Here is a 15,205-nt window from a genome sequence, read left to right as displayed (position 1 = left end):
ATAGCAGATATACAATTATTACTAAAAACTGAAGGGGGCCACGATGGAGAATACAGTCAGTGAGTTTAAGATGGAGGCCCCTGTGTGTTCTATGGTCCACGCTATGCAAAGCGGTGCCAGGAAATAGTGGTCCTTAGCAGTAAGACACATATCAGGATTGTTAGAGATACACCAACATTTTCCACCTTAGACAGGAAGGTCATCAACTCTTGCAACAAAAAGAATGTGATACTTTAATTTTTCTCTTTCTCACACCTTTTTCCTCACTGAGCTACTAGGGCCCCTACAGTTAAAAATGTAACCATATCCAGTGTTGACTAACACTCCTGTGGAAGTATGCAGCATGCCATATGCACACATCATATACGTTACAGGTGTGTAAACCACAAACCTGAAGTTGTCCAGCAAGGCTTTCTACTTGCAGATTACTAAGAAAAGGTTTTCTCACCTTGTTGAGGTCTGTGATTTGTTCCAAGGAGTATTTTGAGTGGTTCTAACCTGAATAAAGTCTGTTAGCCAGCATATCTGTTGTGACAGACATTCACTTTTCTGCAGACTAGAGCTGTTCTACAGCTTTTCACACTCTTCTGTAGACTGCAACCCTGCCAGAACAACTAATGAAAAAAAGACATAAAACATTCATTCAAATTGGCTCTAAGTGATTCCTGTAACCTGTGTAAACACATGAACAAAGGGGCTCACTATATCTCACATATGGAGGGATTACACGAGTAAAGACACATATGGAAGGATTATATGAGTAAAGACTAAAGTTCAAGTCCCTCTAAACACATTACAAAGACAATAATTGGTAGTCAACAGGGAAATTAAACATTGGGTCAGTGGTATTTTTGGCGTATTTTTAGTACAGTATCTGCTTCTAGTAAAACTGTATCAGAAGATAAAATTACGTCTGGATGTAGTTTTATTTTCCTTCCCTAGCACAGGGATCTCTTTAGTGTTTTCACTATGTTCCACAAAGGGCCATTAATGGCACATTTTAAGCTTGCTCAGCACTAGGTAGGTCATCTATCGCTAATAAAGTTTTCCAGCAGCAAGTTTTTCTAGCATAGATGAGTTTTAATGTGACCTGGAAAGTTTCTACCTTTTTAAAGTTATATCTTGTGGGGTTTTGCATCTTCAGAAAGTTTAGAGATTCTATTGGAAGAGATTCTTAAATTAGAAACATGAAGCTTACTCTTTACTGCCAAATGTATCCTCCTGCAGTTATTCAAATGAATGTAATACTATTATTTTAATAGTTGTCCTTGTGAAGGTGGTTTACTAGTTGTCCCTAATAAGGTAATTTGGCAAAACCAGGAATTTCTATAGATGAAATTTTAAGTCACAATAAAAAGAACTTACATATGCCTTAAAGAAGGAGAAAACCTTACATATATAAGAGCATGTTCTTTCGGACGTCACCTTACAAAGGAAATGAAACTAAAGACCTGGGAAAATAGAGAAGGGAAGAAAATGCATGCAAATTTTAGATTTTCCTGTGCTGACTTAATATACCAATATGCTTCCTTTGTCCTTATGTAAACTCAGATTTTTGTTTGGTTGAGCTGTTTTGTGTGGCTTCTGTTTGCTTGTGGTTTTTTTTTTTTTTTAAATCTTCCTCCAACTCATGATTCCATACTCTCGAAAATGTGTTCTCATAGGTAATTCTCTACAGTAACTGTAGATGGTGATCATAATCAACTTTCAGATTTCAGAACAAAAGGTAACTGAGAGGACAGTGAAGTCAGACAGAACTCTCAAGAGTACATTAGTGTCACACATTTTTGAATTCCAGCATTTTAAGACTACTGACAAGCACAGCAAGCAAAAGTTCCTTGAAAAGGGCAGAGACAATGATATGAAAATGGTAAGATTGTCATTTAATTACCCTTAAAAGACTGAACTTACTTGAGAATGCAGCAAATCATCATACAGTGCATTACAGCAAACAAGATTCTAAATGGTCTCAATAACACAAAGCAGAAAAATCTATACATTGAAATTATCTCCATGTGATAGATGTTTTTAAAAGTGGCAATAATTATTAAAAAGCTTTCAATAAAAAGTTTAAACACATTTAAGTTTCAAAAGAATATTTTGTACACTTTGGAAAAATATAACATTTACTTTATATAACTGAAACATAAGTTATATTCTTTGTAGTTTGTAAGCTTCCATTATTCATACATTCTCTCATACATTTTCTTTTAATACATCCTTTTCTCTAGATTGTAAATCTAATGCAAAAGTATCACTACTCTGAAGAAAAGCTTGTTTCTGCATTAGTTTCCTGAAAAGTCCATTTGGATTTGCAAGTAGTTCCTCATGTTTTCCACATTCAAGAATTTTACCCTGTCCAAGGACTGCAACAAAATCAGCATTCTGAATAGTGGACAGACGATGAGCAATAATTAGGACTGTCCTCCCTTCCATCAGCCGGTCCAGAGCTTCTTGCACTAGATACTCATTTTCAGCATCCAAAGCACTAGTAAGAAATAGAAAGCAGGGAGGGGAGAGAGGACAATATTTCTTACTTTAAGACAGGTTAGTTTTATATGCATTAGGCTTGTTTTGCTAAAACTGCAAACCCTTGCTTTTGTTATTGAAGATGAGCCAATGGAACTGCCGGAAAGTTTCATGATTACGCTTAGTGCACACATACAAGTTATAGGCATCACATATCTCATATGCAAAAATATGCATGGAGAAATAACACTAAATCAGTGAAAAAAAAAAAAGTTATAGTACAGTATAATCAGCTCTTTTTTACCCTAATATCTTCATTTAAGCTAAAGACACAAAAAAGGTTTCAGTAGATGTTTCAAAATCAAGTTACATATTACAGATTTAACTCCATGAAAAATTACAACACAGTGTACCAGCTATCCTTTCCACTTTGCATAAACAGCTTTTAATACAGGACTCCTAACTAATTCACACATTCTAGAAAACACATTATTTCTGTGGGTAGAGAAAAAATAAGGGGCTAGATAATTTGTGCAAGGGCATGCCAAGAAAGAAGAGAGAACACCTCCCAGATCTGATTTTACAGATAGATCATTTCTAAGTTTCTATTTTTTTTCTTTCTTACCTTGTTGCTTCATCTAACAGAAGAATTTTAGGATTCTGAAGAAGAAAGTAAAATGGATTATAAAAACAATTAGATAAGATCTGAATATTTATATCAATACAGAACAAGGTTCATACAGCTTAAAACTCCAAGTAAGTGTACTTCATCAAAAGAACTGAGTGTCATTCAAAGTATTACTTTTAAGAAGTCTAAATGCTAAGAGGACAAACCAGAAACAACACACTTTCATCTTCAAGGTTTCCAAACTAAAGTAACAGAACACTATTACCTTGTAACTATTTGAAAGCTACAAACCAGAGGTGGGTGATGATTATTAATGCATGCTTGGTAGCCCTGTGGTTAGAAGTTCAATTTCCTATTTACTGCTCTTATGTGGATCTTTCACAGTGGCTCAGATACTCTCTGCTTGCAGTCAGTCTGCTATATGTAACTGTCTAGTAACAAAAAATAACAAAAACCTACCAACAAGCAGTGTTTTGCCCTCAGATGAAATACAAAGTACTTAAGAACTAGCATTTAAGAATTCTTCCCAATTAAAAAAAAAATAAAATAAAAAAAAATTGCCAAATCCCTAAGAAGCTTCTTTTGAATTACAGTACATAACTCAAACTTCTTTGGTAAAGTTTGAGAGTAAAAGCTTTAGACTGCATCTGGAAGAGAAGGGACTCCACTGCACCCCCAATCACATACTTATATCAACTACTCGTTCATTTTTTTACAACTTTTTTTTTCCCCAAATAAAGTCTCTACTCCCATGACCTGTACTTGACATGAAATGCCATCAGCTTTTCAGCATTTGTGGTAAAAGAGAACTGGTATAATGAAAAATTCCCAGTAATCTAGCAGAACTGGGCACGCTACAATGCTGTAGAGACCCGTGTGGCTTAATGTGAAGTATGTAAGCTTAATGTAAGCTTGATTCAGCAAGGGTCAAAACTTCCAGCTGAGCATCAGCACCAAACCGCCTCCCTGTGAGACCCCAGACCCCGTGGCTGTCCCTGAATCAAATTCCCAAATTCTGACCTTCAGAAGCCTCCTCAAATACGTGCAGCACAGAGTCTGCCCTAAAGCCAGACCCACGCCAACCCTTGCAGAAAAAAATGACACAACATTGTGCCTGAAATAGTATCTTGTCCCAAATCCAGACCAGCTCCTCTCAAAGCCATGACAGGACACCTATAGTGGTAGTAAGCTGCAAACCAGAAAAATCACCCTGTGAATGATAAGAGATCTAAACACAGAACACAGAGACTGAAGTGTCATATATGAGTTTACTAGCACCACATTCTTAAAGACTTCCTTCATCCTTGATCTGGTCATATGAAAGTGAGCCATTATACAATGATTTAGCATCAGTCTTGGCAAAAACTATCAAAAAACATGACTGAAAGATGGAAAAAGCATTTCCATAAGTAAATTGTATTTAGTTAAACCACTCGACCCTTTCAAAGTTCCTCATTAATGTAAAAGATATAAAAGATACAATTTGATTTTAAAAAATATTTTTCCATCTCTCCCACTGAAATACCTCCTCCTTTTTAACTCTTCCCATTCCCCACAAAGTAGTTAAATAGCTATTTGGGTGCTGGTTTACCTTGAGCAGAGCTCGAGCAATTGCAATTCGTTGCTTCTGTCCACCTGGGGGGAAAAGCTCAGTAAATTAAAACAGGAAAAAAGATAGAAAGTAATTTTAACTGAATGCCTGAGCTGAGCAGAATTAGGCACATGTGCTTTAGAGGGGGAATTGAGATGAAGGACATTATTATTTTTTAATACTTATGGCAGGCTATGACTTGGAGAAAAAACTGTTAACAAAAAATAACAGAAATTTTGACTTCACTCTATAGCATTCTTTAAAATAAGCAATATAAAGAAGTACCTGAAAGCAAAATGCCTTTTTCTCCAACTACAGTGTCAAACCCTTTTGGAAAATCTCTGATGAAGCTAGCAGCATTAGCTATTTCAGCAACTTTCTGAATCTCCTCTGCAGTCACAGTAGAAGGATCCTCTGCACCATAGGCAATATTTTCAGCAATAGAACAGGAGAACAGAATTGGTTCCTGACAAATTCAAAAACGTAACTAATACAGTAAATCTGTAATTACTTACATGTATTATCTATTTATCAAATAAGTCCCAGTATTCATTTCCTTTATATCCATACAAAAGAATATGTAAGCAAGAGTTAAGTGAATTAAAAACAAAAGTCTCTCCCCAAAATGGGCAGTGGAAATAAATTAAAAAATAAGTTGCTTTAACTGACAAAACATAACATAACCCTCAATTCCTAATATTTGAGGAAGAGTTCAGAAAAAGCTATTCATTCAAACATCAGAAAAATCTCCCTTTGGACTTTACTATGTATCATCATTTGCAACAGTGATGATTCCTCTCAAACTCTACACAGATTTCATGGCATTTTGTGCATTTAATTTGTATTAAAGCTTAAAGCAGTGAAGAGGACTGGCAGATAGGAAAGTGATGTACAATGGGAAAACATCTGAAACAAGGTAAGTCTGCTCTGTTTATAAAACAGAGACATACTATATTATGAATATCACTATGAATCTCCTACTGGTAATTCAAGTGGAATACAGAAATTCAAAATGAAAAATGTTAATGTGCCCACAAGAAAATAATTTCTGCACAAAAATTTTTGGTGGCATTATTACATAAAATATATGCTTTGAAAGGCAACATGCCCAGTTATCCTTATGCTTTTAACCACAACATCCACCTAAGTTAACTGCACTGTGAAGTATCCAGGGAGACAAGGGAAGGAACATACATAATTTACTTGGCCAAACAGTTTAAGACACCATTAAACATCCCTCTGTACTTCCAGAATTTGGGAGTTGCTAGGAAGGGGACATTATAAGAGCAAGTGCCAACAGTGCTATATTTTCAGGCTTTCCTAGTGGAATTATGTTTGCCTGGAAACAACACAGAGCACAGAAGGTCAGTTTTCAAATGGTTGTGTAAAATAGGATAGTATAATTTCCATTAATACAAAATGTGATTAAATGTTAAGCTTTGTGTTACTTTATTCCAATAAATCATAGCAAACATCAAGATAGTCATATCTATACCATTTGCAACAACATATTTTCCAGTCTCCATGTGCAAACTTTTCTGGCACACTAACCTAACACTTTGAATCTCTATGATTATGTAAAAACATTACGGCATAATGGGACTGGCTCTGAATCCTTAATTTTGGAACAAAGCATGCACAACAGCAGTTATGGTGAGATGGAGAGATTCACTGAGGAGCAAAATTATATAGTTAAAAAAAAAAAAGTGAGGCATAGCTAGTTGATCACACAAAATTATTTCATTCACTTGGAATACTTTTTTTCTTCCTTACCTGACTCACTGTTCCAATCTTTGTCCTGAACCACAGTGGATTTAACTGACGGATATCGAAGCCATCAACGGTGATAGTACCTTAAATTAAGACACAGTAAAATCAAGTGTGTTTGACAAGTACTGAAGAGAGACAGAAAAAGATCAGTTGAGAACAACAACCCCTGGGGAATCACATACTGGTGAATCAGAAAAGCAAAGCTATGCAGGCACCACCACAGGGTAACCACACACCCCGGAGGGAAGCACAGTGCATCAGTGGAACAGTCACATCAGGGCTTCAACCACAGGAACTCTGACCGTTTATAAGATGTATCAGAGATGCAAAGCATCAGCTGTCATGAATGACAGCAACACACAAAACATACCTGAGATAGGATCATACAGCCTCAGTAGAAGGGATACAATAGTTGATTTCCCTGTACCACTTGGGCCAACTAGAGCCATAACAGAGCCAGCTGGAATGGAAAGGCTAAAATCTTTGAAAATGGATGTTTCTGGACGTGTTGGATATGCAAACTCAACGTCCTTGAATTCCAAAGCACCTCTGAATGTGTCTTTGCCTAATGTGATTCCCTCTGTATGACAAACAGTAAAATACAGAAACAAAGATCAGCTCAGCCCTCCTAGAACTTGCTTTACAGACAGACATTAGAAATATCTATCTCCACGTTAAATCTAGGGATAGGGGCAAGCCACAGTTCAGGACCACAGCAATTATATTTCAGCCATGACTGAATCAGTGTGGTACACCACTTGTTCCTGAATGTAATTTCAGGTTGCTCACCAGCAGTGAACCTGTAGGCTGCCTAAAGCAAGAGGGATAATTTGCATCTTGCTGATACCTAACATGTAGCTATGTTCAATTCTAGTAGAATTACCTGAAAACATATTATAAACAATTTAAATTCTGTCAATTAGGAGCAATGAAATAGAATGGCATTGTTGAAGGCCAAAGTCCTATTGCCATAGAACACATGCAAGAAGATAAACATTGCAAATCACTTACTGCCCTTTCACCAAGCCACAAAAGTCACCTGAAACACCCTCCCCTTTGGATGAGAGCAGTTCCTTCTTCACTACCTGTTAACTGGGTAGCTTTTAAACAAAGGCTGTCACTGGAATAAAGCTGCTGCTAGGTTTGTTGCATTAATGGCCATTGTTTAGATTTTTGGGTTTTTTAAGTGGAAAATACATTTAATAAATTCAGGACAACAGTGTACTCAAAGACCCATCAGAAGCATAACTCACCGTAAGGCGTAAGTTCACTGAAACGAAAATTTCAGTTTGTGGAATACCCTAACAAACCATTATGAATGAATGACTGTCAAAGTTAAATAAAACCAGCTTCTTTCTGGAACGCAGCATTTGATTTAAACAATTATTTTAAAAGAGTATCATCAGTACTAGAAAAAGCTTACAAATAGGTAAGACAAAGAAATACAGTTTTTTCAGGCCCTGTTAAATCCCAGCAACACACATCCATACAAAGCAAACTTACTGGACAGCGGTGCTGCTGCATTCCCAAAAGACAGTCTCACTGACAAAGTTTCTACATTCTGTGAAAACTGTCAGCACCAGAGTGACACCCGAGTAGTGTTTGTTTGCTGAAGACATGCAACTCAACCCCCTTAATTCTTTTCAGACACAGCACACAAGTAACCCCCAACTTGCCACAGCACGTGGTAGCACATGTCCACGTTTGGTTAAACAGTAACTATGGATAGGAAGCACAGAAACCCATCAGTAGCAACCAAGATTTCACTAGTCCTGCTGTTCCCAGAGCAAATAACTTATTTTGCTTTTCATTTTCCCCAGATTCCCTCCTCCAGGCTTTCTGTTTAATGATAGTAGCACAGAAATGGTAAAGGCAAGTGCATACAATTTCAGACTCCTTACTTGACTTTAATCCATGGATATACACATTGTAACTTGTTTGTTAGGTTAAAAGCACAGTGGTTTGTAGACCTCTCTTTGGGAAAATAAATGTATTTTCTAAATCTTGTGCTAGCAGCATAATCCTATTACTAAAGTAACAATCAATTGCTTATATTTATTCTCAGTTCCAGTTATTGCACAGTCTATTCCATGGCCTGAAACACTGCAATACAGGAAGTCTGGTACCACAAGTCCTTCCTCTATATATTACTGTAAAAATATCTAAAAGCTATATACAGGATTGTACATGTTTCTTGTTTGGATTCTAGAGACAGGAAAAAAAGACATAATTTGTTCCTGAGATAATTAATCACCAATAACAGCTGGAGTTCCATGAAAACAGAACCTAAGTAGCGAAAAGAGTAGATGTTTCAAGTGGGTTTGCAAAGTAGAGAAATAGTCTCTTGGCTTTATTGTCTGATGATCCAGAAAGCAACTATATTTGAGTTTTGAGACAAAGGTTTATATCCTTTCCTATGTATTTTATACTGAAAGAAAACTTAAAAAGAAGCTTTCTGTAAGCCTATGCTACATGGACATCTAAAACTTTGTCCTATTTGTGTTTCATCCATAAAATATTGTTTTCTGGATGTCACTATTGCTGTGATTATACAATTCAATACCTGCAGGGAGAAAGACAACTTCTGCCCCAACACTACTGCTTATTTTGCACTGCTACCACTGTAGCAAGTGCAAGATGAAGACCACTGAAATAATCTAGATTTAAAAAAAAAAAAAAATCCCATCCAAATGATGATGAAATCAACAGTTGCACTAGGTCTGTGAAGGGCACAGCAAACTGCAGTGTGGCACTGGATGTCATAGCAGAAGTTTAAGCCAGCTTCACTGCTAAAGACAAGAGTGCAGAGCTATCCCTTCGTCAGCTAGTTAGTGGTTAGCTTTTGGACAAATGGCTGCTATTCTAAATCTGCCTCCATCCACTGGAGACAGTAACACTTTCACTGCCTAAATGAAGTCTATGCACATTGAAAAGCATCTTACAGACAGGCTTGCAGCTGTGAAGAGAAACAAGACAGAAGCCAGGCTGTGACTTGGTGTCCATCAGGTTAAGAACTTCAGGAATTCCAGCACAGTGAGACAGAAGCAGAACAGACATTTGTAGCACAACATTTCAACAGAACCCCTCCATATTAAACAACTGAAAACTCCACTCTTTCTGTGCCGCTGCAGCATAGAAAGTCAACAGAATGCAGAGTATGGGCCAAGTTCAAATCATGACATTCCCTAAAGCCAGAGCTCACTTGAAAAATCTGTTAGGTCCATTGGATGTTCTTCTCTGACTCTTCCTCTTAGAGTAGCCCTTACAAAGTTTCCCAATTAGAGGACCATATAAATCTCAAGAGAGAATTTGTGTTGACAGCTCAACTGGACACTGCTATATTGCATTTCTTAACAACATACAGAACTGGTGAACACACATGTTTGACTTTTGCTTAGTGGGATGCAGCTGATTAAATAATCCCGCAATTCACACAGAAAGTACCTTCTACAAGCAGTTCACTGAACTACTTTGATGGATACAAGCAAATACTACTTATATAAAATACACTCAGTGCTGGAGGGCATTGTCTAGCTTCTGAACAATAAAGCTGTAAATAAGGTGTTGCTGGCAATACATTTTTATTTACTGTATTTGAATATTATTGAATATTAAAAAAAATATTTAAGTATGTCATTTAAATATAATTTAATTCTTATTAATATTTATATTTAATATTTGTTTAAATGTTACTACATAAAAATACTTATTTAAAATCCAGATTTATAGATGAAGTTTGCATATCTTCTTTTTGGGATTTGACTACTACATCAGCAAGTTTCCATAAAAAGCACACTTCCATAAAAATCTAACACCTCTCAAAGGTGAGTATAGTCACCTATGAACATACTGATAAAACCAGATTTATTTCAGGCTCACAAACATAGCTTTGAACCTAAAGCAGCCCATTAAAAGAATGACTGATTTGCCATAAAAATTGCTTGTTTCTCCTCACACTTCCAACAATGTCAAACTTGATTAATCAAGGACATTAACTCCCCTTCAAAACTTTCTTGTTCATATCCTTAGAACACTGCAGCTATATGAAAAATACTATGTGCATGTTACCAGGTCCAACACAATACACGTCAAACTAGGAGTCCACTTAGTGTAGCAGGCTGCTTATGCAGCAGAAGGCCCACAGCCCCCTGACCCATAGCTGCATCAGGTAAACCATATGCTGGAGTGGCTCCTTGCCCCACTAAAGAAGGGAGAAATGTGGGTAGTGCTACTGTGAGAAGAGGGGTGCAAATCATTCCAAAAGCAATGCCTGCTGCACCTGCACATCCACACTGTCCCAAGAAACAGAGCTCCCCATCTCAGCTCCAAGCCTTCCTTCCTTTCATTCCCCCATCATGTCTCAGTAACCCACTCAAAAATTCAGTTTGGCATGTGCTGCTGAAAGGCCTCAAACTGTGCTTGCAAGTTCAGCTTCAAACCACCATGTCTTACCAAGGAACTGTTTTCACAGGATCAGTATGAAATGCTTATAAACTTCAGATACTCTTAATGAAAAACACACAGTTTCAAAAGCTTCTCTTTTCAGACTTCTAATTTCTTAGCCATTAGAGATGAGCATGGTAAACCTTTTAATGGAAATATGAGATACAGCCATCTCAGAGCTCTTCCCTCCCTGCTTTTTTCTTTCTTCCACTCTTTTCACTCTAAAGCTATTCCAAGAGAAAGTGCCGATAACATCAAAGAAATATTCCAAAAAGCTAGAAATGAGCATGTTCTCAGTCACATAACTTTTCATAAAAGCATATTCTGAATTAAAGAAAAAAAACACCAAATTTTCAGCTTCTAGGTTTTCTGATTAAAGGAAATTTCCACCATCTTTTTCATAGTTGTCAGAAGAATTACCACTGTATCTAGTTTCTTTCCAAAAAATGTAAGTCAGTACTACCTTTAGGTATTATTACACACATCCTTCTGAAATACTGGTGACCATTAAGAGAAAAATCAACCTATGAACAGTAACAAACTAAGGACCCACCATTAAATGGAAGTTGGGGCTTCCTTTCAATAAGTTCCCATAGACGTCCACCAGCACCTAGTCCTTTCATTAGCTCAGAATAAAAGGAACTTAGACCTAAATAAAAAGCAGAACAGTATTATGCATCCATATGGAATAGAAGACACAGGAGACATAAAATTTGCTTTTCATCACCATCATTGAAGCACCAGACGTGTAGGGAACCTTTTAGTCTAACACACTATCAAACATGCTGATTTAAATCCTATCTAGTCTCAGTTGAGAGCTACCAATAAGTCTTATTCACCATTCTTATTTATATCTGTAAAGTAAATCATTCTGAAGAAAAAAAAAAGAAAACATTAATACACTTAAGCTTGCGTATACTCAAAAGCAAAGCAACTCTTTTTCATTCATCTATCAGGAACGACAGCATGCAACTTCAGAGAAATCGCCTTGTACAACCAGCTATATGTTCAAAATCATTTAGAAGAACGGAGCACTCTGAATGTTCTTCTTTGTCAGGCAGGGTTATACTACTACAGGGGAGCCTGGCTGGGTCAGCCCCGGGGGAAGGAGAGCACAAAACCTAAGGCTGAACTGACGCTTGAGAAGCTATGTGGAAAATGGACAATGTAAAGAAATATGTCTCCCAAGTCAGTGTGCTTTAAACATCACTGGAGAAAGCAAAAGGCCTGCATATAGTAAGCACTAGGTCCCAACTCTTAGCAGCTGTGTCAGTCATCTTGGCTGAAGGGCTTTCCAGCTGAAATAAACACAGAAATGCACCTAGAACCAAAAATGGAGTAGGACATAAATATAAAATATCTTATTTCTTCATTTTATGTGTGTCTTTCAAAATAAAGTAACCAATTTCCAAAATCTCTGAATTCCAACAAAATAAAGATACAGAATAAACCACTTCCACCTTAAAACATGTATAGTGTTGAGTGATTTCAGGAGGGCAGAAAACCTAAGGTGTATCAAAATAGGTTTACTGGTTTATTCTTGCAAAGCAACAAGCTCAGCACAAGGTCATTAGTCTGTAAGTGTAAACAGGGCATTTCATCACCTGGCTGCTGAGGACTATCTGAAAGCTTGAAACACAAAGCACTAGCCATGGTGAGAAGCTGTCTGCTTGGAAAAGAGACCTAAGTACCCACATCCTAGAGCAGGGCACAGGGGAGAAGGCATGAGCCTCACAACACACCTTGAAACTGAGACAATGACATTTGAAAATTCACAACCACTCATTAAAAAACCACTGTATAATATGGACAACAAAGGCTAATTAGAAACTGGTTTTAATTTTCATTACCTGTGTTCAGTGTTTACTAGGAAACACAGCAAACTGTTACAACAAAAAGGGGCGAAGTCCCAAATTATGCAGTGAACTTCAAAGTTCATTGCATGAACTCCTATATGTACTGATGATGACGTATACCGAGCAGACTTAGCACTTCGAAGATTTATATATGCCTTGTAGGCGTCAAGGAGGGCAGGTCCCCATGAGAAAAAGCTCGCTGCAGAACTATATTCTTCAATAATCTTAAGCAGAATTTTTAAAAGTTTTTATAGCAAATAAAAGTTAATTGAATTATATTTTATCAGTACTTCTAACCTTATTTTTAATTTATTTAACGTTAAGTTGTCCTATATTTTCAAAGTGCTGGGTAATCTGTCTGTTGACAGATGGATGACTTGGGTGATTTATGCAGAGAAGAAAAGGGTTTGGTAGCTGGAGTGGGTGCCACTGGAATTTTGATATTCAAAGCAGCAGGTTTTGTGAATTTTGCCCTCAGGCACATCTTTGTGCTTCCCACGATATCAGGCTTAGTCTTAGAAAAGAAGAGTACAAATGAGCTGCATTGCCCTGCTGGTCTATCAGAAGTAACAGACTCATTTTAAAGAACCACCATCCAATCAGTTGTCAAATTTCAAAATACCTTATCTTCATTTTTGCCTGTACACAGTAGTGAGGACTGCTCTGTCAAAAAAATGAACTGTTTGTTTCTGGGCCAGTAGATTACAGAGTCTGAGCTTCAAGGAGCCATCAGTGAGTAAGGAAAAACAAAAGTTTAGCACCAGAGTGCAGTGTTCTGCTGGCACTCTTTACCCTTCCAGCTCAAGACACTCTATACTGAATTACAGCTGAATTCCACATGCCCTTCTAAATAGAGTGTGTTTAACACAGACCCACATATTCTGTAAAAAATATAATACCAGTGTTAATTCTTTACATTATGTATCAAGTATTTTAATTTAGAGCCAAAGAAAATTAAAGTAATATGTATCTGTCACGTACACACTGAAAAAATATTACTTTTGTATTCCTTTGGGAAAATGGAATGTTTATATTAAGATTAAGTTATAAATTATTATTTTCATTAACTCTTCAGAAAAAAAAATATGTATGATTTCTTGGGAAGATCATTTGGAAGAGACTTTTTAAGAAAGCCAGATCTTTTAAGAGCTTCTTCCTTCCCGCCCCCATACTAAGTGTAATGCTTTGAAGTGAAGAAAATCTAATTTCTCATTCCATACCTCCAATGCTTATTCCAACCCAGAAAGCATACATTAGGAAAGATGAGAGTTCACCAACTGTCATGTAGGCACTGCCCATCAGTAATCCTCCTTTGTATAAGACTGAGAGGATAATTAAGTTTCCAGAAAGGCCAGTCTAAGGAAAAAGAGGAAAAGGCAGATTTTGTCACATACATCTGAAATACCATCCTCTAAAATGTTGTGTCAGAATTTTCCTTCTAATAAAAGAATGCTCATACTATGGATATCTAGATTTTTAGAGGACTGAGTTAAATCTGAACAAAACCAATTCTAAAACAAACCAAGCCAACAGACAGACATCCTGTGGCACTGCACTGCCCTATCCAAGGAGCATTCAAAAAGCAACCAACTTTTTTATTTTTTTCCCCGAGATAGAAAGGAGCACCAAATATTATTCTCAACCATCACTAAAGGAGAAGAGATGATAGTCTGCAGCTATTTTGCAGTTTTAGAATACTATCAAACAAACTCACTGCAAGCTATTGAGGAAAAATGCAATCCCAGCCTCCCTCCCCCACCTGTGCACTCCCCACCTCCCTCACATTGATGCCAAACCTGTTAAAATGCTAAGGCTGGGAGAAGGTTTCCACAGGTTTAGTTCATTGAAGAGGAGGTATGGCCTCAGATAAAGAATACCAAGCTATGGGGTGGGGGCCATAAATAGAAGCTTAAACTGGCTTTATCATACCACTGTACCTTGAGGTGCAGTTTCACAGCAATTTAGACTGATTTGTCTTCCCACAGTTTTATGTAGATTCAATTTACATTCAATTCATTTATTTGCAGATTTATAAGTATCTCGTGAATTTTAAAATAACTGACCCTTGGCATAACGTGGTTGGTTCACTTTCATCAAAATATACTTACTGCTCCAAAGAAGCCTGCCCGGGCTAGTGCCTCTTTTTTAGCCAGTTGTAGCACATAATCGACTTTATTTGTATACTGCTCCATTTCAGCCACTTCTTGCCCAAAAGCTCGAACTGTTCTTATGTTTCCAACACGCTCTTCAGCTAACTACATTAAAGCAAAGAACAAAACAAATACACACAGACACACAATTTGGTTCTTACTACAGAATATTTGAAAGTTAAAGCAATATCACTACACTAATCTCCAAATACATTCATTTGGATAACACTGGAAAATTTCTCATGCTCTCCTTTCCCCATCCCCACCCCTCCTTTTTTTTTTTTTTTTTTTATTTTTT

General features: G+C 37.0%; 1 protein-coding gene across 1 annotated transcript in view; it reads right to left on the bottom strand.

The window, feature by feature from the left end:
- Nucleotides 1-784: 784 nt before the first annotated feature.
- Nucleotides 785-15,205, bottom strand: part of ABCB10 (ATP binding cassette subfamily B member 10) — an 18,499-nt gene continuing 4,078 nt past the window's right edge. The window contains exons 4-12 of the mRNA XM_026845665.1: nucleotides 14,866-15,012; nucleotides 13,978-14,113; nucleotides 11,455-11,550; nucleotides 6,829-7,038; nucleotides 6,462-6,541; nucleotides 4,974-5,154; nucleotides 4,689-4,732; nucleotides 3,095-3,129; nucleotides 785-2,488 (exon numbers count right to left, since the gene is read on the bottom strand). Coding sequence (XP_026701466.1) covers nucleotides 2,197-2,488; nucleotides 3,095-3,129; nucleotides 4,689-4,732; nucleotides 4,974-5,154; nucleotides 6,462-6,541; nucleotides 6,829-7,038; nucleotides 11,455-11,550; nucleotides 13,978-14,113; nucleotides 14,866-15,012 — 1,221 coding nt within the window. The 3' untranslated portion in view covers nucleotides 785-2,196. The remainder of the gene's footprint in view (nucleotides 2,489-3,094; nucleotides 3,130-4,688; nucleotides 4,733-4,973; nucleotides 5,155-6,461; nucleotides 6,542-6,828; nucleotides 7,039-11,454; nucleotides 11,551-13,977; nucleotides 14,114-14,865; nucleotides 15,013-15,205) is intronic.

The sequence above is a fragment of the Athene cunicularia genome, assembly GCF_003259725.1.
Source record: "Athene cunicularia isolate RWA chromosome 3 unlocalized genomic scaffold, athCun1 chr3_part1, whole genome shotgun sequence".
Lineage (NCBI taxonomy): Eukaryota > Metazoa > Chordata > Aves > Strigiformes > Strigidae > Athene > Athene cunicularia.
This window is presented reverse-complemented; position numbering and strand designations above follow the sequence as displayed.